Genomic DNA, 26737 nt, shown 5'->3' on the forward strand with positions numbered 1-26737 from the left:
TGTAAGTCACTTAATATCTGGTAATAAATCTTCTCCTGCCTAAACTAATGAGAATGAATTCTTTTCTCTGCAACTGAACCTTAACTAATATAGGAGGGAAGTCCTCAAGTGATAACTGAGTTAAGTATCCATAAAAGTACATCATAATAAATAATAGTAAGTATCCATAAAAGTACATCATAATAAATAATAAATAATAGATCTTTAAGTAAGCCATTCTTCATATTTATTTAACAGATTTATAACATGTATTTTTATAAAGACCAGTAAAGCCACCTTATAACAATTTAATGCATAAGGTATAATGCACTGGTTCAGTGTGACACAACTACATAAGATTTTAAACATTAAGAACAACCCGTTTGCTTAACAAGGTAGCAACTACAAAACTATGTGTTCAGCTTATGTCTCCTGCAGGCTCAGAAAATAAATGTTTGTCTTTTTAACTTGCATTTATAATCTTTCTGCAATTCAGAAACCTTTAGGTATTCAATTTTAATTAATCTAGGCTAAAATACAATACTAAGTAATCTTCAATATTCTGATTTAAAAATCACCAAATATTAATAACGTATGTTCTTAAGAAAGTATCTTTTTTGTAAATACAATTGACAAAATGTTCAACAAAGTATGTGCAATAGCGTCTTTGTATATAAGCATAGAGCCTTGTGTCTTTATAGAGCTATTGTAGTGTAATTTAACAATCATTGCTTAATAGCAGATGTGTGATAGTTCACATATAAACCATTAACTAAACTCTAAAATTTGGACATGTTTCAGGCAAATAATTTCTGAGAAAAGGCACAGATGTTTATTTACCAACTATCTCTTTAAGTGGTAATTTCCTTGAGAAGACAAAGTTGACAAAATAATTTTCAAGACACTACTAGTAAGTGTTTGGCCAAGCCCAATTTACAAAATTTTTAAAGGGTCAACTTGAAAATTCTTGAATATCTCTGAAAATAACATATCCTGTGGTGATGAAGCCCTCTGTGTTAGGCTTTGTTCACAGTGGATTCTTGCCAAAGGCTGACTATACCAATTCTTTTCCAGAAAGGGAGACTTCTTGGGTCACCCTAAAGGATATCTACCCTTTCATTGTTTCAACTCTGAAAAGTCAAAAGGCTTAAAACCAAAGTCTTCTGTGAAGAAAGAAGCTCCAGTGGATGACTTCTCTCCACAATTTCCTAAATCAACTGATTAATAAATTGTTCTTATCAGAAACAGCACAGAAGACTGGATAGGTGTGTTTTTTTTTCTTTAAAGTGCTAACAAAGCCCATTATCTCTAAATGAACTTTCATTGTAATGACTGAAATATAAGCAGCATAAAGTATATAGAAATTACACATCTAAATGAAATAGATTACAACTTTTTAGATAGATGCCAAAATTCTATACATTATCTTAACAATCATCACGCACAAGTACAGGCATACCTTGGATGTTGCAGGTTTGGTTCCAGATCACTGCGATGAAAGCAAATATTGCAATAAAGTGAGTCACACGAATTTTTTGTTTTCCCATGGCGTACAAAACTTACGTTTACACTATAGTGTAGTCTATTAAGTGTGCAATAGCATTATGTCTAAAATAACGATGTACATACTTTAAACATTTTATTGCTAAAAAATGCTAACCATCACCTAGGCCTTCAGTGAGTCATATTAGAAACATCAAAGATCACTGATCATTTAAGTTTTTTGTCATTTACAGACAGTAAATGGGTGCACTCTGATGCTTTTGCAAAAATGTTCCTATAAAAGGGTTTCATCTTCAAGGAATTCATGGAAAAGACTCTGACAAGTACAGGTTTCTGGTAACTGACTATACTGCTGAACTGAATAAATAAGCATTTTCAGAACTCTAATGGAAAACTGATGAATTCATAAAAGTGCTAACAAAAGATCAAGATGAAAAAAAAATTAATTACATGGGACTGAGTGAACTGATGAGGATGATAATAATTTTTGTGACTTTCTGTTTGAATAAAAAAAAATCCCACAAGGAAAAAAACAGATCACAGATCACCATGACAAACATAATAATAATGAAAAAGTTCCAAATATTGCAAGAATTACCAAAATGTGACACAGAGATGCAAAGTGAGCAAATGTTGTTGGAAAAACCGCACTGATAGACTTGCTCAACGCAGGGTTGCCACAAGCCTTCATTTTCAGTAAAACAGTAGTATCTGTGGGAATTCCCCGGCAGCCCAGTGGTTAGGACTCCGCACTTTCACTGCCGAGGGCCTGGGTTCAATCCCTGCAGGCAACTAAAATCTTGCAAGCTGCAGCAGCCAAAAAACCCAAAAACCAAAAAACAAAAAAATGTAGTATCTATGAAGCGCAGTAAAGTGAAGCACAGTAAAATGAGTTATGCCTATATACTTTATGAACTTGCCAGACTAATACAATAATTCAGTCTATCTAATGTAACTTAAAATACGACTGGTGAAAATCCAAAATCTAAAACTAGAACCAAAGCAGTCTCAAGCTACTCTGAGACAAATGCCACAAAGAGCAGTGCTTGGAATTTCAAGTAATTTCTCAGTCTAATGAGAGACCTGTACACAGTTAATTGTACTGTTTATTAACCCTTCTGAATTGGCTGGCTTTAACCACCTCAAATCCAAATCCAAAATCATTTTTCCTTGTATCAGCCCAGAGTTTTGAGTTCTTTATTTTTATCAGTAACAGAGCTACAAGTGTGTCAGCAGCTTCTGAACTGCTCAGGTAGGAAGAAGATAGAATTCATTAAAAAGTCATTTATTATTAGAAGACTGAAGGAGATTAACTTTAAAAAGTTAATATTATTTCAGTTAGATAACGTGAAAATGAGGTTCCCATATGGTAATCTTCTAGATAATTAAGGCTACAGATCTAAGAGCCTGCTTTTCTAAAGCATTCTAATAGGACTGAGGCAATTTGGAAAGTAGGATTTATCAATATGATGTGTCAGCATCAGTAACACTCAAACATAACACCACATTTTCAAAAATCATCAGTAATTCATGTGTAAATAGCAGCACAAACTAGTAATTTCCTTGCTAAAAGTGATATGGTGGTGCCCTCTGGTGGTAACATTTAGCATTTAGCATACTCCCCCTGATACTGCATACCTTGTGAAATATAAAAAGTATATTTGTATTAGAGAATATCAAAATTAGATAACACCACAAAGGAATGAATCATTGTGCTTCCAAATATCTTCTTTTTAACCTTCAAATACATTGGTAACAAGATAAATCCCTGATCCCTACCCCTAGGAATCAAGCTGACGCCTATGAGAATCTTGGTAAATGTCTATAATAAGCAATTCCTGTTAAAATATTTACTTCCTGGTTCTAGAACTTAACTGAGTGGTTTTTGCATTTTCTAGTTTGGCTTTTAGATCTATGGGTTTCTCAAAAAACTTCACCAATGCTGGTTCATTCAACAAAGAGGCGAGAATCTGTTCAAATGCAAATGACCACTGAGGTTCTTCCCTGAGAGAGGAGGGACCTTTCTCTAAGTGGCTCTCTGTTTGCCCCTCACTGGGTCCTCCAGAAGCACAGACTGCACCAGACAATCCTTTGGTTGATGACGCAGGGTTATGGAGTTTCCTTCCAACTTCTTCCATCCTGAGCAAAAGGCTGGTTACAACAGCAATGGCTTGATATAATGACTCTTCTTCAGGGTCCCCGTGAAATAAGTTATATAGTGTCTTTGAAAACTGAATAAATTGTAACTAGAAGACACAAGTTAGAAATATCACATTTGATATTAGACTTAGCAAATATCAGGAGAACTTAGAAGTGAATAGTCTTCTATTTAGAATTTGTACCATATAACCTTCACCACAAAAGTTATAAGAACTGATGATTAATCCACAAATAAATCTTGATTCTAGAAAGATGGGTATGAACCATGAAAGAAAATTCCACTTAAGTCTTCTCAACTGTTGCCTAATAACAGTAAATTATACACATATATTATATATACAATAATTCTTGGACAGTATCTGCCAGCATTCCGTCAGTGTTAGGTGGTACTTTTAATTAGGCAAAGTCACATATTTCCTTACATGTAAATCATTCATTCATTAACCAATCTTAATGAACAGATTAAGAATGAGTTCCCCTTGATCTCCCCAAAGGGCTAGAGTGGGCAGCTCAACTAGAATGACTTAAATATAAGGAAGAATGTTTTGGGACCTATCTAGTAGTACAAGGTAGCTCTAAGGAGCCCGTTTGGACATGTTTCTCTTTAAAGGCTAAGGTGGGGCCCAAGTAAAGAAATAAACTGGATTGCCTGCTAATTGCCTCTAGATAATCCATAGACATTCGTAGAAGATGTTTGTCAATTAAAAAAGAAACTATTCCAACACAAAAGTCCTATAAGTCAATCATGCTACCAGAAAAGTTTATATGTAAATAAAAAGCAAATAGATAAACTTCATAAAAATATATTGTACCATACTTTAAGTTTTATTTCTCTTTCTTAGTCTGTAATACTGTTTATTAAAAATTTAGAATAAATATATCATGATTAATTTTAAAAAGTACTTATTTAACTATCAAATTACCTAGTCCACTGAGAAAAACTACGCTATTTCATATTTCGCATTTTGGTAATGTTCTGGGAATCCTCAGTATCTATACCAAAAGATTAAAAAATTTTTTTAAATTTATTTTTTGGCCACGCCGTGTGGCATGCGGGATCTTAGTTCCCTGATCAGGGATCGAACCCGTGCCCCCTGCACTGGGAACGCAGAGTCTTAACCACTGGACTGCCAGGGAAGTCCCTATACCAACAGATTTTAATTAAAAAAATAAAAGAACATATAATGACTGAATAGTGTGTAAGAAAGAGATGGATTTAGAATTGTGTCAATAGGGCTTCCCTGGTGGCGCAGTGGTTGAGAGTCCACCTGCCGATGCAGGGGACACGGGTTCGTGCCCCGGTCCGGGAAGATCCCACATGCCGCGGAGCGGCTGGGCCCGTGAGCCATGGCCGCTGAGCCTGCGCGTCCGGAGCCTGCACTCCGCAATGGGAGAGGCCACAACAGTGAGAGGCCCGCGTACTGGAAAAAAAAAAAAAAAAAGAATTGTGTCAATAGTAGTCATTAATACTGTCTGAGCAGGTTCAAGATGATTAGGAACTAGGGTGTGAACTATTTTAATTATTATTCCCACTACCTAGCATTGGGCATGTCATCTAGTAGGCACTAAGAAATGTTTACTGAATAAGTGAACACTTCTAATAAAGTGGGAAATGAAAAACACTGAAATATATGGTACACACACATCTTTTCTATAGGTACAAAGTCACAGCAGAGGACTGTAATGAAACTCTAGATGCATTTAAATGTTTACAGTAGAAAATCATTTAAAAATTTACTCCCACTCTTCTATACTCATTTGAAACTTACAGAGATGATGCATAGATTATTTATTTTTGTAACAGCGTGTTAGCTATTTTAGATTTGGATACACCCACGTTCATTTATACAAAAACACACAAGTAAACCAGAATTTTTCTTTGAAAATACTATACCTGATTCATTCTTGGTAAATCCTTAATGTTTTCTTCTTTTTTCAAAAGTTCATCTTGCCATTGACTTAGATATGCTTGAATATCAACTTTTTCTTTTCCTCAATGAGGGGAATAAAACCATTTCATAATGAACAGCCCAATATATTTTCCCAAATCCCCAAAAGAACAATTATGATCGAAAGATATTTCATTGAGATATAAGATTCCACATTTTTTACTCCAGAAATTGATCTGACTATACTTTTTATTTCACTCACTGGCTCTCAAAATACATCCTCCACTTCCGTTAAACTAAAACTTTTACTTTGGAAAGGTTGGGGACTAGAGGAAGAAGGATGCCTTTTAGATTAAACAGTACATGATGTAAATTTCATGTAGATGTTCTCATGCATACCACTAAGTTTAAAATAGCTTCTATATGATGTTCTTAGTATGCAGTTACCATAGCATACTATGGTGACTCTTTTTCAAAAATTCAAAACCGTACTTATTCATTCATTCCTTTGAAGAGTTTAATCACAATGATATTAATGGGACTTTATTAATAATTATTTAGATCTCTTAGAAAACTAGGATATACTGAACAACCTGGCAAAGTTATCAGATTTAAGCAGATCTTCAGCAATTATTTTTTAACTAAATGTTACTCAAAAACATAAAAAGAATGATGCACCTTTGGAGAACAATTTGACAACCTCTATCAAAATATTAAATGTGCATATTTTTTGTTATCCAGCATTCTCATACCTCTATGAACTTATCCTATCCTAAAGAAATATGTGCAAAAGTATTATAAAATGTAAGTATAAAAATGTTTGTTGAAGAATAGTTTGCAATATAATTAATTGGAAACAACCTAAATGTTCATCAATATTGAGCTAGTTCTGAAATAAATGATGGTACAACCAAACAGTGGAATACTCTGCACCCATTAAAAGGAATAAGGTAGATCCAAATGTACTGACATGAAAAGATGTCCATGATATACTACAAAATCAAAAAAGCAAATTGTAGAACAATATTTATGAAATGTTTCTTTTTTAAAAGAAGAGAGATGTCTATACTTGTTTATACATCGAAACAGGTCTGGAAAGAATACAGACCAAAATGTTTTCACATTTACTTCAGGGTGGGGTTGGGAGAGGGTATGAGGATTTCTGTACCATTTAAATTCCTTTTATAAGGATTATCTATTACTTATGTAATTAAAATTAATATTTTCAAATAATAAAATTAAATAAATATGGGTCATCTACAATTGTATTTTCTATAACTTCTGAGACTTAAGTATCAAGAGAAGAAGAAGAAATTGTTAAACTAAAACAAAGGAACTGAAAAAGCTCTCAGGACAAATCAATCAATAGACTTTAAAAGGAATCCACGTTTCCCCTTTGCGTAGTTAACCCTATTTACAAAAACAATAATTAAAACTAAATGATACCCCTAGATCATATACCTTTTTCAGGGCTGTTTTTTGCTGACTCTGCTTCCTTCTCCTTTGCAGGCTTGGAAACTAGAGGAAAAGAGAACAATTGCATTTTGTAAAATATTTAACGAATACCTTTTGAAAGTAAAATAACATTTTATATAAAGACTTATAAGCACACTTTATGTTCTTCAATTCATCAAACCAATTATAGCTAACCTGACCTCCTATCATTAGACGGCAAAGTATTCAAGAACTTTAAAAAGAACACTGGGGAAAAATCCATATAAAAAATCTCAGGGCTTCCCTGGTGGCGCAGTGGTTGGGAGTCCACCTGCCGATGCAGAGGACACGGGTTCGTGCCCCGGTCCGGGAAGATCCCACATGCCGCGGAGCAGCTGGGCCCGTAAGCCATGGCCGCTGGGCCTGCGCGTCCGGGGCCTGTGCTCCGCAACAGGAGAGGCCACAACAGTGAGAGGCCCGCGTACCACAAAAAACAAACAAACAAAATATCTTAGAAGGAAATATACCAAATATTAAGTATTTATTTCTGGGTGGTATGTGGTATTTTCTTCCTTGTGATTTTCTTTGAATTAAATTGTATTACTTCTTTTATTAGGGAAAAAACACACACACACACACCGGAAGTCAAAAGACTGAGCTACTAGTCCTGATTGTGGTAAAACCTCATTGAAAACTCTTACACAAGTCACTTCTCCTTTCTGGGCCTCAGTGCCTTCTATATAATTAAGGGACTTGACTAGATGATTTGTAAGGTCACTTCAAACACTAACATACAGTAACATAAACATACATTAATAAGAACTTATCCCTCTTTAAGACATTTATATTTATGAAAAAGAAGCAAAAGACACAAAAATTAGCTCGTAACACTTCCAAATTATGTCTTGGAGACAGACTCATCCCGGTCTCCTACACCTACAGTGATTTATGATAAGCATTCACTGTTTGAATAACAGCTATGACCTTCAATCATCAAAGATTCTATTGTCTTCATCGCATTTTAACAAGGCATAAAAAATGGTCAGATACATTTTAGGAATTTCTGCTACAGAAGTAGAAACAAAATGCATTTTCTTTCTAATTCTCCAGTAAACAAGAAATTCCATAAATCAAAACCCAAAATGTAGTTTAGTTAATCAGTCAAATATTTATAGAGTACTTACCACGCATTTAGGACTGTGCTAAGTGTTATGGTAGCACAAAAGAAGTATAAGGTATAATTAACCCAAATTTTACTAGTGGTAGCTGGGTAAAGAATGTTTAAGCCAGAAAGACCTCTGAGTGACTAATCATCAAAAGATATAAATTTATTTATTTATTTAGGCTGCACCGGCTCTTAGTTGCAGCATGTGGGCTCTTAGTTGTGGCATGCAGACTTCTTAGTTGCAGCATGCGGACCTCCTAGTTGTGGCATGCAGACTCTTAGTTGCAGCATGCACGCGGGATCTAGTTCCCTGAGCAGGGATTGAACCTGGGTCCCCTGCATTGGAAGCAGGGAGTCTCACCCACTGGACCACCAGGGAAGTCCCAAAACAGATAAATTTAAAACAGATATTTACCATGGAGCTGACTGAAATAAAGTAGTTCTTCCTTGGAAAGTTCATCTCCCTTTGAAGGGTCCTTATACTTCACTTCAGTATAAGCTGAAAACAGATAACCCAAATCACATTTATAACAATGAGGGACAGAAACGAGTCCTATAATAGATCAATTAAATCTGGGGGCAGAGAATCAAACAAAGGGTCCCTGTCAAAGAAAGACATATGTGAAGAAATGTGGAAGTAGTATTACTCTACCGTATAGCAAATAACAAGAACTACTTGATCACTCTGAGTTCTATTATTTCTCCAAATTTCTTGCTTTTTAATAGTTTTCCAAGAGCCACTACAAGTTGAAATTTAAAAATATGCATTAATCGGATATACTCCAATATAAAATTAAAAGTTTTAAAAATTTTTTAAAAAATCTGGCACTTGGGAATCTCTGAAAACGTGACCTCAGTCATTTAAAAATGTCTTTAATAAGAAGGAAAACACGAAGTTGAGTGCTCTAACAGATACACAGTGTTTTTTTCTATTTTTGATCCTTCTATTGAAAGCATATTCATTCCATGGCAATATTAGACATTCTAATTTGACTTGACAATGTAAAGTCCTTCATAGTTATTATTTGGTTTGTCTTTTGTTTTAAATGCTGTGATTGTGATTTGAGTTTGTGAAGGGTTAAAGATGGCTTTTAGATTTCTGGTCTGGTAAAGAATGGTTCCCAGTTATCCCGGGAAGGCTCTAAAAGATCTTAGGTGTAGTTTTAGACAAATTATGAGGTACTTTTTGTGTATGTGTGAATCACCCTATCTAAGCTAAAAGGTACTTTTGCAATGTTCCTTTAAAGTCTAAGACTGGTTTCCCAATTATGGATCAGGCCTGGAAAAGGCTGCCTCTTAAGGTCAGAGGGAAATACTTAAGTAAAGTGGAATGATGTGGTAACATTAAGGCAGTATGGTAGAATAGAAAGAAACCTGTGCTTTGGAGTCAGACCTCAGTTTGAATCTCAGCTAACCAATTTATTAGCTATGTGATCTTCAGCAAATTTAACCTTTCCCTTAGTTTCCGTATCATCAAAATTGGAAGGATAATACCACCTTTCAAGGATATCATGAGAACTAAATAAAAGAAAGCACGTAAAGCAAACACCTCGACAGAGCAAGTGCTCAATAAATGGTAGCTTTTATTTTGCTTCCTTTTTTAAAAAAAATTATTTATTTTATTTATTTATTGTTAGCTGCATTGGGTCTTCATTGCCGTGCACGGGCTTTCTCTAGTTGTGGTGAGCAGGGGCTACTCTTCGTTGCGGTGTGTGGTCTTCTCATTGTGGTGGCTTCTCTTATTGCGGAGCACGGGCTCTAGAGCACAGGGTCAGCAGCTGTGGCACGCGGGCTCAGTAGTTGTGGCTCATGGGCTCCAGAATGCAGGCTCAGTAGTTGTGGCACATGGGCTTAGTTGCTCTGTGGCAGGCGGGATCTTCCAGGACCAGGGCTCAAACCCGTGTCCCCTGCATTGGCAGGAGGATTCTTAACCACTGTGCCACCAGGGAAGCCCTATTTTGCTTCCTTTTCCAAATGTTTAATATCCCTGTTGCCTGGTCTCATTTTTCTGAATAATTTGTAGTATTTCACAAGTTTGGCAGTTTGTCTAAAGTTAAATTCAAGTCTCTAATAACAACAACAATAAAAATTCAACATTATGACAATATTCAAATGATAGTTCCTACACACAAACTACTTATCATTAAATTGATTGAACACTAACAGGAAGGAAACTTGTGAACCCATCTGTTGCACAGAAACTCTTCCACAGATGTCAGTGTAACTATATATCAGCAAAAATATTGCTAATATGATCCATGGGCCACAATGAAGTAATGACCTTATATCATATGGAAAATTACGTTGTTAAAATGGAATGATATCTGTAATTATACTTGTTAAAATGGTGTCAACTCTTATACATTACTAACAACTGTTAAATTCTTACCTGGAGGAATATGCAGCTTAAAAAGCACCTTAAGCTTCTCAGTAAAACTTCCATTGTACATTATGTCTGTTCAATAAAATTAAATTGCAAATAATCACAGCCAAAGAACATTCAATCAATTCCAGCAACACAGATTAATTAAGACACAGATACTAGCCAGGAATTAGGATTCAGAAACCTTCTGTTACTTAAACTAACTGTTAAACAACTACCCAGTAGGCCAGATTCACTCCTTGAAGTATATAAGCAAAATACCCTTTATCAGAGGGATAAATAAAATGCTCTTCTGCTGAACTCTTTCCCCCAATCCCAATCTAAAATTTTCTTTTTCTTTTGAATGAGGCCTTATGCTTCATCTGAGGAGAGAACTCCTCTTCAAGGGGAAATCCCTGATAAGAAAGCATGCTAGGTTGTCTGGAAAAGCAAAGGAATGATATAACCAGTGGACTATCTACAGGCACAAAATATTCATTGAATATTTTTCTACCGCTTTTCTAGGCTATGTGGTTGGATTTTTACTGAGGGAGAACGTCCTCCTGAAGAATCCATGTGCCTGAAGGTGGGAAAATCAGGACATTCTCTTCCTTCATGTTAACTATTAAAACATCCACATCTAACAGCTTGCTTTTCTGAGAGGGTTGGGGCAAAATGAGATGAATATATTTAGACTTAGCAACAAACAAAGAAAATGGTCCAGTTATTGCTAAAGTTGGAGACAATGTAAATCTGATAAAAAATCTGATATCAGGCTGATAAAATCTGACTAAATTGGCAATGATAGGCAGTACTAAGTATTTCTAGGGCTACCTTTATTTTTTTTTTGCTTTAAAAAAGATTATTGGACATCATCCTACCAATTGCAGAGGAGAATTCTTTGAAGTTTATAAGGCAGTCGGAGTTTTCATCCAACAATCTGAATGTCCATAAAGCTAGTGAGTCTCTGTTTGCAGAATGAGCCCAGGGACTCAACAAGTGATACAACACTCTGAACTGCTGGCAGTCAATCTGATACTGTTCCAAATATGACAGACTGGGATCATGGTGCTTCAATACTGGAGAACTCAAACACCAATAGTAAGAAAAAAACAACTCTCTCTATTTAAGAAATGGAAAAAAAAAACAAAGTCATTATATCAGAAAAAGTAACTTTATAAGATTTTTTTCTTTTAAACATGTCTACTAAAGTAATTAAAGATAAAATAGTTGAACGGTTGTGGTAAAATTCTGCTAAGAATATTATTTTTCATTTAAAGAAGGAAAACAGTACCTTAAAGATGACATAAAGTTCATCCAATTCATGAAGGCTCAATTTCACATCTTGTGATACAACACGCAACTTTAAAAGGATTAAAAGCAATTTAGAATTTAACACTTCAGCACAGAAATTCTCTTTGAATCTATTTAGAAATCTCCCTCTGCCAGAATAAAATATATATTTTTTAACTTTATAAAGGAATAACAAAGGTAAATGTACCTATTTTGCCCTTTTAAAAAGTTGTACATAGACTATAGCTCAATTCTACTCTGATATGTAATTTGACCTTCATCTCTTCATATCCAGAGATAACTGCCAAAGGACAGCCACTGAATGTCTATAAATATAAGCAACAATATTCTATAGTTTTTTCCATATATTCCTGTCTTGCTATATAAGCAATCTGTCAAGTCACCACATGGGGTTGTCATTAAACACTTCAAAGGCACTGGGAGATGTACATTCCCTCTCTGTGCCAAAAAACATAATCTATCCCAGAGCATAGAAAAATATGATTTGTTCCAAAATCCATTCTATGACGTGAGCACAATTCTAATATGAAAACTAAAGTTAGCACATACACACTGTAAGCCAATGTCACTTTAACACAGATATAAAGAACCAAGCTAAACTATTTAAGAAAATTATCAAAGCAGAATATTAAAAGAATAATACAACATGAACAAATAGGACTCATTCATTTCAAGAATCCAAGGGAAGTCTAATATTAGGAATTCTTTAATGTACTTTACTACGTTAATAAATATAACCTCAAGATATGGAAAGGTTATTTGATCAAAGTTAACATTCAATATAGATTTTTTAAAAATGTCCCAAATCCCTTAACCTAGAAACTGAATGAAACTCCTTAATTTGCTAAAAGGCATCCTTCAAAAATCAACAGCAAGTATCATACTTAACAATAAAATACTAGAGGCACTTCTATTAAATTCCAGAATGAGACAAGGAAGGCTGCTTCCACTGCTATCATTTAACACTTCTCTGAAGGTCCTACCCACTACAGTAACACAAAAAAACTGAAAAGAGGTATATATATTAGGAAGGGTCAAAACTCTAAGACTAGAAATGATATGCTTGTCTATTCAGAAATTCAACTGAAAAAAATTAGAATTAATGAGAGTCAGTAACACAGCTACTTAAAAAAAGCAACATGTGCAAATCAATGGCTTTTACATATACTATAATAAACAAATTATAAAATGTAAAGAAAAAAGATCTCATTCATATTAGTAACAAAACCATAAAATATATAGGAGTAGACAAACCCAACAAGAAATGTGTAAGATCTATATAATGAAAACAATAAATGCTTACTAAAGGACATTTAAAAAGACATCATTAAAATGGATATTAAAAAGGAATATTAAAAGCCTTACCAGATTTCAAAATGGACTATAAAGCCACAATAATTAAAACATTGCGGGGCTTCCCTGGTGGCAGTGGTTAAGAATCCGCCTGCTAAGGCAGGGGACACAGGTTTGAGCCCTGGTCTGGGAAGATCCCACACGCCACGGAGCAACTAAGCCCGTGCACCACAACTACTGAGCCTGTGTGACACAACTACTGAAGCCCACGTGCCTAGAGCCTGTGCTCCACAACAAGAGAAGCCACCACAATGAGAAGCCCGCCCACCACAAGGAAGAGTAGCCCCCGCTCACCACAACTAGAGAAAGCCCACGTGCAACAACAAAGAGCCAATGCAGCCAAAAATAAATAAATAAATAAAAAAAGAAAAAGAAACAGTGTGGTGTTACAGAAAAAAAAAAGAAAATACAGAAATAAACCCATATTATCATATGAAAAAGGCAGAGTAGGGCTTCCCTGGTGGCGCAGTGGTTGAGAGTCTGCCTGCCGATGCAGGGGACACGGGTTCGTGCCCCAGTCCGCGAAGATCCCACATGCCGCGGAGCGGCTGGGCCCGTGAGCCATGGCCGCTGAGCCTGCGCGTCCGGAGCCTGTGCTCTGCAACGGGAGTGGCCACAACAGTGGGAGGCCCGCATACCGCAAAAAAAAAAAAAAAAAAGGCAGAGTAGAGTACAGTAACGATGGAGTATTCAATAAATGGTATTCAAATAATGGGCTATTTCAGTTGGAAAAAAAATACCATTAGAGTCCTATATCACACTATAAACAAAATATATACTTTACGTGTATTCAAGATCTAAATGTTAAAAAAAAACAGGGCTTCCCTGGTGGCACAGTGGTTAGGAATCTGCCTGCATGCGGGGGACACAGGTTCAAGCCCCGGTCTGGGAAGCTCCCACATGCCGCAGAGCAACTAAGCCCGTGCGCCACAACCACTGAGCCTGCGCCCTAAAGCCTGCAAGCCACAACTACTGAAGCCCGTGCGCCTAGAGCCAGTGCTCCACAACAAGCCACCGCAGTGAGAAGCCCACGTACTGCAATGAAGAGTAGCCCCTGCTCGAAGCAACTAGAGAAAGCCCGCACGCAGCAACAAACATCCAACACAGCCAAAAATAAGCAAATAAATTAATTTAAAAAACAAAAACAAAAACCAAAGCAATACCAGTAGTATAAGCCAATATGAGAAAGTATGTTTATAAATTATATAATTTTATATGGGGAAGGCCTTGCTAAGTTTGACATGAAACCCGCACAATATGTAAGAAAAAAAAGAGATTTGACTACATAAAATTTTGAAAGTTATATACTCTGAAATACATCATAAAAATTAAAGAAACAACAAGATTGGGGGAAATGGTAGCCACAAATATAATTGACAAAGAATTAATACCACTAATATTTTTAAAATGTGACGCTAGTGGGAGTGTGGGGAAAAAGGCATTCTTACACACTGTTGGTGGGATTATAATTTGATACAAATGTTTTAGAGGATAATTTAGCAGGACCTGTCAATTTTTAAATGGGCACACCCCTTGACCCAGTTGCCACTTCCAGGAATCCACCTTATAGAAATACTCTTACAAATGTGTAAGATTAGATGATATACAGTTGACCCTTGAACAACGCGGGGGTTAAGGGTGCTGACCTTCCACACAGTCAAAAATCTGCATATACTTTACAGTTGGCCCTTCAGATCCATGGTTCCACATCTGCAGATTCAACCAACCACGGATCTTGTAGTACTGTAGTACATGTTTATTGAAAACAATCTACATGTAGGTGAACCTGTGCAGTTCAAACCCATGTTGTTTAGATAAGGTATTATTTGTAAAAGCGAAAAAACATTAAAATGAAAGAGAGAGAGAGAGGGAGACCTACTAAATGCATATCAACAAGGAATAGTTATGTAAAGTATAGCATACCCATACTGTGGTATACTATTCAGTGCATTAAGAAAAGTGAGGTATGCAATGATATGCAATGACCATGATATAGCTCTGAGTGAAAAAAGTTGCAGAACAAAGTAACTGGTATGATCTCATTTGAAAAGCTATATTGTCCCCCTCCCCCCCACCACATACACATTTATGTCTATAGATATTTAGAAAAAAGATCTGGAAGGATACATGCCAAATCATTTTAATGTTGGTTACTCCTGGGGTAGGAAACTTCTACTTTTTTACATTTCTATAATGTTTGAATTATTCACAATGAGCACGTATTCAGAAATGTTAATTTTCCCAGATTTGTACCTCTGAGGACTTAACCTTTAAGCAAGTAGGTTTACAGAAACAATACATGCTCATGATAAAAGCTCAAACAGCACAGAAGGATTCATACAGCAAAGTAAAACACTCTCTCTTCCAACCAGAAATCTATTAATCCCACTCACCAGAAGCAACCAATATTAACAGCTTCTAATGTAGTCATCCAGATACTAAAAAGGAGTACTTAAAACACACTGTTTATTCCTTTTTCACTTTATCTTGGGTATCCAAGGATAATAATACATATTAGTAGCCTAGACTACTATGTAGGTCAGCTGTTCTTATTGATGAAGCACATCACAAATATGTTATGCTTAAATGCCTACATCATAGCATTCAATATTAAAGGTCACATAACACAAAACATGTTGGAGAAACCAATATGTTTCAACCAGAAGAAAATCACTTATTTCCTCTCAAAAATTTTACAGTAAGCTAAGCTGTGGCAAGAATCTAGCTCAAATGTATAGTTATTTTATTTTCTTCACATGAAATGATAATTTTTTAAATGAAGTTCAGGAAAAAAATGTTGCTCCAATTGGTTTTCTCCCATTGGGTGGATACTCACCACATTCTGCTTTGTTGTTTCCTCTAGGGTCTGTATCACATACAACCTATTTCGACAGCGCATGCTGTATATATCTTCATAGCGAATATTCCCATATTTCTGCAAGAAATATGATTTCAGTGGATACTCATTCATAATAAATATCCACTTCTCTTACAATTGAATTTCATCAGATTCAATTCTCAGAGGCCTTGGTTCTATTTCTAGCTATTTTCCCAACTTGTTCAGTGATTATGCAAATTTTCACCTCCCACGTTTCAGTTTTTCTGTATATTCACAGGAGAGGATTCCATCTACTATATGGGTCTAGACTAAGTACAAGAACGCTGGTAAAATTCTTAGTCTCTAAGAAGAGAATATTTTTCACCTTTTTATGCAGTGACAGATATTTAAAAGTGGTCATTATTTGTAAAACTATGTGAATAGTTTCATTTAATGAAAAGCAAACTGAAGCAGAGGAGGCTATATAACGTAGGAACAGTTCATAGAACTCATTTTTAAAGTGAAGTCAGATTTTACATTACTACATCTTTACTTGTATTATTATCTTACTCTTAATATACCACTAGAGATATAACTATAGTATCTATCATTTTAAATATGCTATGTAATTATATTTATGGTATAAGAAAAACTTACCTCATTTGACTCTCTAATCAAATCTGTAATATCCACTCTAATATGACTGCTTTTTTCATCACTTACATTTGAACCCTGCTGCACACTTGAAGGCAACGGGCTATCCTTATTAGTGACATTGTCAAAGAACCTATCCAAAAGTGACAGTAATACAAGAATCAGTAGAAGTAAAATACAGAGAAAATGACAGCTAATTTCTCCCTAGTTCGAGATTAATTTCTACCGAGAGGACAAGAGACAGTCTTATGAGGCAGTAGAATTTGAAGATGGTTGGGAATTAGGAGGACATAGGAGTAGGAAATGGGGTGGTGATGAAATGACTTCAGAGGTGGGGAGGAGAGCATGGGGAAGCAGATAGGCTCAGAGAGTTCTCAGAAAATACTACATGGCCCAGTAAGGGTGGAATATAGGGTATGTAGAGGCACGTGAGGAGAAATAATTTAAGAGAGATACATTGAGGCCTTAACATTGAGAGTTCTAAATACCAGAGTGAGATGTTTATACTTTGCTCTGTATATAAATGGGATTTGATGCACCATTATAAGTTACCCAAATAATAATATATTCATTCATTTAACATATACAGTGTACACACACACACACACACACACACACACACACACACCCCACACGTGTTTCAATACAAAATAGAATTCACAGAAAAGGCACCAGGAAAATAAAGCTCAGCTTACCTGATTGAAACCACTTGAAAACCAGAACAATTTCCCCCCACTGGACATTTAATATTATCAACCACCTTCCCACCCCTCAAATTACTCTTACACACTTTATAGTTTGAACTGGGACTATGAAAGTCCCAGCATACTGAATCAACCATATTAGATGTTAATGTAAATGTATATATAACCTAGTGGTTTACTTCAAAGTGACTGACTTACTTTTGTTATATTCTATTTAGAAACAGAGGAGTGGACTTCAGGCCTAGCGTTTTCATTCAGCCAGCTTTTGTGACTTTGGGCAAATTATTTAAAGTTTCTAGGGCTCAGTTTCCTCATCTATAAAATAAGGGGTTTGAACAACATAAGCTCTAAGGGGATCTCCAGATTTAAATGTTATGATTCTCACAGTACCTGTTTAAAGCTGTCACGGCTTCAGCATCATCTTTACATGCCAGAAGTTTGTCTAAATTATAGTCAAGTATTGCCAATCCCAGTTGCAAAATGGCCTTTATTCCATCATAGAAGAAACAGTCCACCACATTCACTGCACTTTCAATAGGTAGCACACTAATAAAAAGTGTGAGGAACCATGAGAGAGAAACTGAGGAAAAGAATGTCATATCAGTCATATGTTCAGTCAGCTGGGGAAGGTGATCTCTGATAAGTTCTTCAAAGACTGCCTGATCCACCAAGGCACCTGGAGAACATAAAAAGAAATTTTAAAATGAACACCTTTCTAAAGGAGTTGTTTCCAATACCTTCCCACTTCTATTAGTAGGCTGATATATCTCATTTCTCTTCCTTAAATTATGAACTTCTTCAGTGCCTTTTCTATATTTCACACATCTCTTTATCTGCTAGCAGTATCATGCATCAAGAAGCACTTGAGAAACTCAATTCATATTCATTTGAACAGTTATTTATGGAATCTTTATTATGTGCAGAAACCTGTAATAGGTACTATAAGAGATACACCAATTAATTAAATGGTCTCATCTTCAAAGTGTTTAATCTCTAATGGAACTTGCGATAAATAGACAAATAACTATAACACAAGACAATACAATCAACGACCTTGCCATGACACCAAAGGCTTATGAGGGTACAAAGGAGACCACCTATGGTTTTAAGGTAGGGGGTCATGGATCTACAAATATTTGATGACTGAAGAAAATATTATATAAGTAACAAACTAAGAACTTGATCCTCCTTTCAAAGCTTGCATATATCTATACAATTCATAAAAGTGTGGAGATTTTAAGCTGATTAAAATCTCTCTCTCATCAAGAGACTATTAAAATTTTTCCAGTAGCTCCAGATGCTTCAGATTACCACTGTTTCAGCAATACAGAGATAGTAAACTTAAAACTTCTATTTTATAAGGAAACAGACCAGGCACTTTATTTTTTTTTTATTTTTTTTATTTTTTGCAGTATGTGGGCCTCTCACTGTTGTGGCCTCTCCCGTTGCGGAGCACAGGCTCCGGACGCTCAGGCTCAGCGGCCGTGGCTCACGGGCCCAGCCGCTCCGCGGCACGTGGGATCCTCCCGGACCGGGGCACGAACCCGTGTCCCCTGCATCGGCAGGTGGACTCTCAACCACTGCGCCACCAGGGAAGCCCCAGGCACTTTATTTTTAAAAAGGAATGTATTAAATAATACGTTTTTCCATTCATATGTTCAGTGCAAAAAGCTCTTCTCTTGAGCATGTCAGTGAATGTGACATTTTGATATTGCTTGCATTTTGTATATTTTGCAACTTAATTGATCAGTTCTTCCATTTGATAGGTAACTGGATAGACAAGAGGCCTATAAATTGTTTAGAAAAGAAATATGTGTTTGTATATGTGTTTTGTTTTTTACCAATGATTCGACGATTAAAATAATCAGGTAACATTCGTTCACATACAGCAACCAGAAGCCAAAAAGCTTCTTCCTCTTTTGCATACAGAAGCAACACTGAAGTCAAAATGTTCATTGCCTAAAATTCATAGAAAAATAAATAAATAAATATTGTTGGGGTAATAATTACATTTCTTATTCAAACATAGTAATTTTCAGCAATAACAACAACTATGAGAGTAATCATAATGGAAACATGAGAACTCTGAGCCAGTCCAAAGCAAAACAAGGTGAAGTCAGACTAACATTTGCTAATCAGTTATTTTACATGGTATGTTCAAGGAAAATGAAGCAGTAATATCATGAACATAGCACACAATAAGTAAAACCTCTCTAAATTTAGACTAATTTCAATGAGTAAAAAATATTAATTATCACCAAGTCTTAAAAGAAACACTACATACTTTCAAGGACATACTAATATTGGAGAAACAAACTTCATCTGTATTTTCAACTACCTACAGGAGAACATCCCTTAGATGTCAATCATCCTCAATTGTGCCTAAAACTAAATCTTTCCTCTATTAAATAGGATTCTCTTCTTTGCTACCTTAATTTTGATCACGCTAGAAACCCTTTATCTGCCACATCCAATTTGTCTTCACATCCTAGAGTTTCTTCTTATAAAATGTTTTTTGTTTTTATTTTTATTTATTTATTTATTTGGCTGCACCACGCAGCATGCAGGATCTTAGTTCCCAGACCAGGGATTGAACCTGTGCCCCCTGCAGTGGGAGCGCAGAGCCCTAACCACTGGACTACCAGGGAATTCCTAAAATGTCTTTTAGATTTTCTTTATCCTCTCCGTTCCCACTACCACCCTAACTTTCTCCTTCTTCTAATCTATCTTCCATACAAATGTCAGATCACAACTTTTATATAACATTTGGCCATAGCCCTTATTATAAAGGCAATAAACCCTAAATGTATAGAATCTGGGAAGAATGGAAAGGTGTGAAGAAAATTAAATCTCCTGTATCCTACCTACCCAGAGATCACCACCATTAACAAGTTGATGTACTTTTTTGGTGTTTGTATTTCCTTTTTCCCCTTCTAAAATTTAGACCAAACTGTATATTAAAGTTTGATTTTTCACTTAACATTATATTATACATTTTCAATGCCATTAAATAAGTCTTCTAAAACAGTATTTTTAATGACCGTAAAAAATCTATTAAGTTGAATATACTACAAATTATTTAGCTATTCTATTATTATTGAACATTTAGGTTGATTTCAACTCTTCATTATTATATATAACACTGCAATGAATATCTCTGTATATAAATCTTCATCCAAGTGGTTTACTATTTTCTCAGTAAAGATACATAGAAATTAAATTATTTGGTCAATGAATATTATTATTTTTGTGGTGTGTGTGTAAGAAGTACTTAATATTCTTTATTTGATGCTATACATAAACCACACTAAAATGCCTTTCATTAAGTAAAAGGCAATATTTTAGATAGACAGAGAATTTTAATTAAATTGGCATAGTTAAGACCAAAAAGAGAAAGTGGACATTGCCAGTGTATCTTCAGCCCTTGCCTTAACAGGCGAATGAACACAACTTGAAACACAGGTGAATCTTGCTGTTCTATGAGACAGTGAAGAGATCGTCTCAATATTTAAATATATTAATATAACCAGTTAGAGAAATCTAAATATAAAACCAATCTCCTATAGGGTTTGAGAAGGCATTCACCATATGCCTGAAAAGTTTAACATTTCTTATTCAAGTTTAATCATCTCTTTAGAAGGGGAAAAGAGTGATAGTACTTGCTGAACTGGAATTACTATCAAAATTCAAAAAGCTGACCATATTCTTTTTTTTTAAAGAATCAACATGCCATTAAGGTGCATATATATATATATATATATATATATTTTTTTTTTTTTTTAAACAGCTATTTATTTTATTTTTTAAAAATTTTATTTATTTATTTATTTTTGGCTGTGTTCCGTCTTCATTGCTGTGTGCAGGCTTCCTCTGGTTGCAGCGAGTGGGGGCTACTCTTCATTATGGTGCACAGGTTTCTCACTGCAGTGGCTTCTCTTGCTGTGGAGCACAGGCTCTAGGCGCACGGGCTCAGTAGTTGTGGCTTGCGGGCTCTAGAGCGCGCAGGCTTAGTAGTTGTGGCGCATGGGCTTAGCTGCTCCGTGGCATGTGGGATCTTCCCGGATCAGGGCTCGAACCCGTGTCCCCTGTCTGGGCAGGTGGATTCTTAACCACTGTGCCTCCAGGGAAGTCCAAGCTGATCATATTCTTTTAGCCACAAGCCAATCTTATTTAAATCAGGACAGAAATATTACCTCAGCCATTCATGATCTGAATTGCAGTGTATAAGATCAATTTAAATATGGTACACAAAAAAAATCATGAGACATTTGTTTCGTAATCAATATGGCAGTGGCCAACTATTACTCATTAGTAGCTTTTCTGAGATAAGCTATCAAGTCTGCCCTTTCTCCCTTCTTCTTAAACCTAGTGAAGATCATTTTTATTCCAGGGATGTACTTCTTGGGATTCCCCAAATACTCCATCAGCATCTCCTCTCCCCAGGTGATGCCTTTGTTCTTGTTGGCATCCGTGTAAGAGAATCTGAAAGTCTGACCTGTATTTCACCCAAAGAGACCATGGAGATTTGGCCCAGTCTTGTGCTTGCCTCCCTTTTCCACAGTATGGCACTGGGCACACTTCTGAGCAAAAATCTTCTTGCCCTTCTCAACATCACCCATTTTTAAATCGTTCTTTCTCTGTGCACAACTAAAAGGTTCCCCTGAATATTATTTTTAAATGACTTGATATTACCGCCAAATTGTATTCCAGAAAGACTGTACCAATTTGTATTTCTGACCTATAGCATTTGAATTTTACTTCACTGCTCCTTTGCCAATACTAAGAATTGTAATAATTAAAATTGTCTTTGCTGATTTGATAGTGAAAATGGTATCTCATGGTTTGAATTTGAGTTTCTTTGATAATGAACTTCCTTTTCTACACTTTATTATCAATCTGTATTTTTTTCTGTGATTCATCTTTTCATGTCCATTGCTCATTTTTATAATTCAACACTTTTCTTATAGGTTTGTATATTAAGTATGTCAATCCTTTGTCAGATCTGGTACAATATTTGACTTCAAGTTCAGTTTTTACGCCATCATTTTCCTGTTCAAGAAGCCATAATGGGAGGAGCATCAGTGAAAATGGCAGAGTAAGGCTCTCTGAAAATGTTTTCCTCTATAAAAGCAACAAGAACACTAGCAAAAATCATCAAAATCAATTTTTCAGAACTCTGAAAATGCACCGAAAGCTTACAGCAATTCAGGAAGCCTTTACTTAATGAAATGGTTGAATCTCAGTCAAAACAGTGAGCTCTGTGGCATTTTAAATCGTCCAAGTCCCATTCCTCCTCAGCTTTACAGAAGCCTGAAAAACCAACACTCAGCAATCATGGTGAAAAGCAGCACCTAGCAGCCATGGGAGGGAACAGAATGGGGCTGGAGCGCCTTCAAAGTCTCATTCCCAGAGAACTGTCATTGTTTGACCCTTCTGGTCATTCCCTGGAAAACCGCACTCATAAGGCTGTCTTTATTTGACCTGACACAGAGCTCACCCAAGGTAAACAGCCTTTCCTTGAAAAAATGTTCCTTGAAAAACTCAGAAGCAGTTCTTGAACATGCAGCTGCCTGAGGCAGTGGATAACAACTGGGCCAAACAATAGGCTAATAAAGGGTTAAAATAAAAAGCTGGGGAATAGGATATCTAAAAGGAGCTTTGGAATGCTCTAACTTATTCCTCGGAATCTAGAAGGCAAAGTGCATGATATGGCTTCATGCCTGCCCAGAGCTGTATGCATGCTCATGATAGAACAGAAAAAGCCCTAAGCTCTTACCTCTGGCTAATCTTGAGGCTCTGCACAAACAGGAAGTGATAGAGAATAGAAAAAAAATAAGGAAAACTCAACAAAATCAAAAGTTGGTTCTTTGAAAAGATTAAAAAACCTGAAACACCTGTAGGTAGTCTAACCAAAAAGACAAAAAACAGAAAGATACAGAGAGACAGAGAGAGAGAGAAAGAGAGAGAGACTCAAATTAAAATCAGGAAATAGAGAACATTACTACCAACCTTAACAAAAATAAAAAGGATTATAAGGGAATACAATGAACAACTGTATGCTAACAAATTAGACAACCTAGATAAAATGGACAATTTCCTAGAAAAACCACCAAGACCAACTCAAGAAGAAACAGAAAAATCTGAACATACTTATTATAAGTAAAGAGACTGAATTAATAATGAAAAAACTTTCTTCAAAGAAAACTCTAGAAACAGATGGCTTCACTGGCCAATTCTACCACAATTAAAAGAAGAATTAACACCAATCCTTCATTAACTCTTCAAAAAATAGGTGTGGAAGAAATACTACCTAGCTCATTCTTTGACACCCTGACACTAAAACCAGACAAAGGCATCAAAAGAAAACTATTATCAATACATTTTATGAATATAAATGCAAAAATCCCGAACAAAGTACTAGAAAACTGAACCCAATAACATACAAAAAGGATTACACATCATGACCCTGTAAGATTTATCCCAGGGATACAAGAGTGGTAAAACATGAAAGTCAACAAGGAGAGGACCTTCAAGATGGTGGAGGAGTAAGACGTGGAGATCACCTTCCTCCCTACAAATACATCAAAAATACATCTACATGTGGAACAACTCCTACAGAACATCTACTGAACGCTGGCAGAAGACCTCAGACCTCCCAAAAGGCAAGAAACTCCCCACGAACCTGGGTAGGGCAAAAGAAAAAACAGAGACAAAAGAATAGGGATGGGGCTTCCCTGGTGGTGCAGTGGTTGAGAGTCCACCTGCCGATGCAGGGGACACGGGTTCGTGCCCCAGTCCGGGAAGATCCCACATGCCGTGAAGCAGATAGGCCCGTGAGCCATGGCCGCTAGGCCTGCGGGTCCGGAGCCTGTGCTCCGCAACGGGAGAGGCCACATCAGTGAGAGGCCCACGTACCGCAAAAAAAAAAAAAAAAAAAAAGAATAGGGATGGAACCTGCACCTCTGGGAGGGAGCTGTGAAGGAGGAAAAGTTCCACACACTAGGAGGCCCCTTCACTGGTGGAAACGGGGTTGGGGTGGGGGAAGCTTCAGAGCCACAGAGGAGAGTGCAGCAACAGGGGAGCAGAGGGCAAAGTGGAGAGATTCCTGCACAGAGGACCAGTGCCGACCAGCACTCACCAGTCTGAGAGGCTTGTCTGCTCACCCGCTGCGGCAGGTGGGGGTTGGGAGCTGAGGCTCGGGGGCTTCGGAGGTCAGATCCCAGGGAGAGGACTGGCGTTGGCTGCATGAACACAGCCTGAAGGGAGCTAGTGCACCACGGCTAGCCGGGAGGGAGTCCGGGAAAAAGTCCGGAGCTGCCGAACAGGCAAGAGACCATTGTTTCAGGGTGCACAAGGAGAGGAGATTCAGAGCACCACCTAAATGAGCTTCAGAGATGGGCACGAGCCACAGCTATCAGCGCAGACACCAGAGACGGGCATGAAATGCTAAGGCTGCTGCTGCAGCCACCAAAAATCCTGTGTGCAAGCACAGGCCACTCTCCACACCTGCCCTCCCGAGAACCTGTGCAGCCCGCCACTGCCAGGGTCCCGTGATCCAGGGACAACTTCCCCGGGAGAATACACACTGGCCCCTGCCACCGCAGGCTCGCCCCGCATTCCGTACCCCTCCCTCCCTCCCCCTGGCCTGTGTGAGCCAGAGCCCCTGCATCAGCTGCTCCTTTAACCCCGTCCTGCCTGGGCGAAGAACAGATGCCCTCAGGTGACCTACATGCAGAGGCGGGGCCAAATCCAAAGCTGAACCCCAGGAGCTGTGCGAACAAAGAAGAGAAAGGGAAATCTCTCCCAGCAGCCTCAGGAGCAGCAGATTAAATCTCCACAATCAACTAGATGTACCCTGCATCTGTGGAATACCTAAATAGACAAGGAATCATCACAAAATTGAGGCAGTGGACTTTGGGAGCAACTGTAGACTTGAGGTTTGCTGTATGTGACTGACTAGTTTGATTTTTATGTTTATCTTAGTATAGATTTTAGTGCTTGTTATCATTGATGGATTTGTTTATTGGTTTGGTTGCTCTCTTCTCTTTTTTTATTACTTTAAAATTTTTTAATTTTAATAATATTTTTAAAGATTTTTTATTTTAATAACTTTATTTTATTTTATTCCTCTTTCTTTTTTTCCTCCCTTCTCTTCAGAGCCATGTGGCTGACAGGGTCTTGGTGCTCTGGCCGGCTGACAGGCCTGAGCCCCTGAGGTGGGAGAGCCGAGTTCAGGACATCAGACTACCAGAGACCTCCTGGACACACCTAACATCAATTGGCAAGAGCTCTCCCAGAGATCGCTGTCTCAGTGCTTAGACCCAGCTCCACCCAACGGGCAGCAACCTCTAGTGCTGGACGCCCCATGCCAAACAACCAGCAAGACAGGAACACAACCCCACCCATTAGGAGGGAGGCTCCCTAAATCATACTAAGTGCACAGACAAGCAAAAGCTAAGAGAATTCAGCACCACCAAACCAGCTTTACAACAAATGCAAAAGGAACTTCTCTAGGCAGGAAACACAAGAGAAGGAAAAGACCTACAATAACAAACCCAAAACAATTAAGAAAATGGTAACAAGAACATACATATCGATAATTACCTTAAATGTAAATGGATTAAATGCTCCAACCAAAAAACATAGACTGGCTGAATGGATACAAAAACAAGACCCGTACATATGCTGTCTACAAGAGACCCACTTCAGACCTAGGGACACATACAGACTGAAAGTGAGGGGATGGAAAAAGATATTCCATGCAAATAGAAATCAAAAGAAAGCTGGAGTAGCAATTCTCATATCTGACAAAATAGACTTTAAAATAAAGACTATTATAAGAGACAAAGAAGGACACTACATAATGATCAAGGGATCAATCCAAGAAGATAGAACAATTGTAAATATTTATGCACCCAACATAGGAGCACCTCAATACATAAGGCAAATGCTAACACCCATAAAAGGGGAAATTGACAGTAACACAGTAATAGCAGGGGACAACAACGCCCCACTTTCACCAATAGACAGATCATCCAAAATGAAAATAAATAAACACAAGCTTTAAATGATATATTAAAGAACATGGACTTAATTGATATTTATAGGACATTCCATCCAAAAACAACAGAATACACTTTCTTCTCAAGTGCTCATGGAACATTCTCCAAGATAGGTCATATCTTGGGTCACAAATCAAGCCTTGGTAAATTTAAGAAAATTGAAATCGTATCAAGTATATTTTCTGACCACAACGCTATGAGACTAGATAGCAATTACATGGAAAAAACTTTAAAAAATACAAACACATGGAAGCTAAACAATACACTACTAAATAACCAAGAGATCACTGAAAAACTCAAAGAGGAAATCAAAAAATACCTAAAAACAAATGACGATGAA

General features: G+C 36.9%; 1 protein-coding gene and 1 pseudogene across 4 annotated transcripts in view; both read right to left on the minus strand.

The window, feature by feature from the left end:
- Nucleotides 1–203: 203 nt before the first annotated feature.
- TBC1D8B (TBC1 domain family member 8B) overlaps nucleotides 204–26737 on the minus strand; it is a 68856-nt gene continuing 42322 nt past the window's right edge. Inside the window, exons 11-21 of one of the 3 annotated variants that reach the window (XM_081223282.1) lie at nucleotides 19177–19294; nucleotides 17726–18011; nucleotides 16635–16764; nucleotides 15996–16094; nucleotides 11787–11855; nucleotides 11374–11614; nucleotides 10520–10585; nucleotides 8546–8629; nucleotides 6993–7049; nucleotides 5537–5628; nucleotides 204–3728 (exon numbers count right to left, since the gene is read on the minus strand). In XM_081223282.1, the coding sequence (XP_081079408.1) occupies nucleotides 3333–3728; nucleotides 5537–5628; nucleotides 6993–7049; nucleotides 8546–8629; nucleotides 10520–10585; nucleotides 11374–11614; nucleotides 11787–11855; nucleotides 15996–16094; nucleotides 16635–16764; nucleotides 17726–18011; nucleotides 19177–19294 (1638 nt within the window). In that variant the 3' untranslated portion in view covers nucleotides 204–3332. Of the gene's footprint in view, nucleotides 3729–5536; nucleotides 5635–6992; nucleotides 7050–8545; nucleotides 8630–8952; nucleotides 10198–10519; nucleotides 10586–11373; nucleotides 11615–11786; nucleotides 11856–15995; nucleotides 16095–16634; nucleotides 16765–17725; nucleotides 18012–19176; nucleotides 19295–26737 lie in introns of those variants that run through there. The other 2 variants (XM_081223281.1, XM_081223283.1) reach the window with 2 other exon arrangements.
- On the minus strand, nucleotides 21637–22110 carry LOC308609586 (cytochrome c-like; annotated as a pseudogene). The gene has a single exon. The product of its transcript is annotated as a cytochrome c-like (transcript).

Source organism: Mesoplodon bidens, assembly GCF_964165515.1.
Source record: "Mesoplodon bidens genome assembly, chromosome: X".
NCBI lineage: Eukaryota > Metazoa > Chordata > Mammalia > Artiodactyla > Ziphiidae > Mesoplodon > Mesoplodon bidens.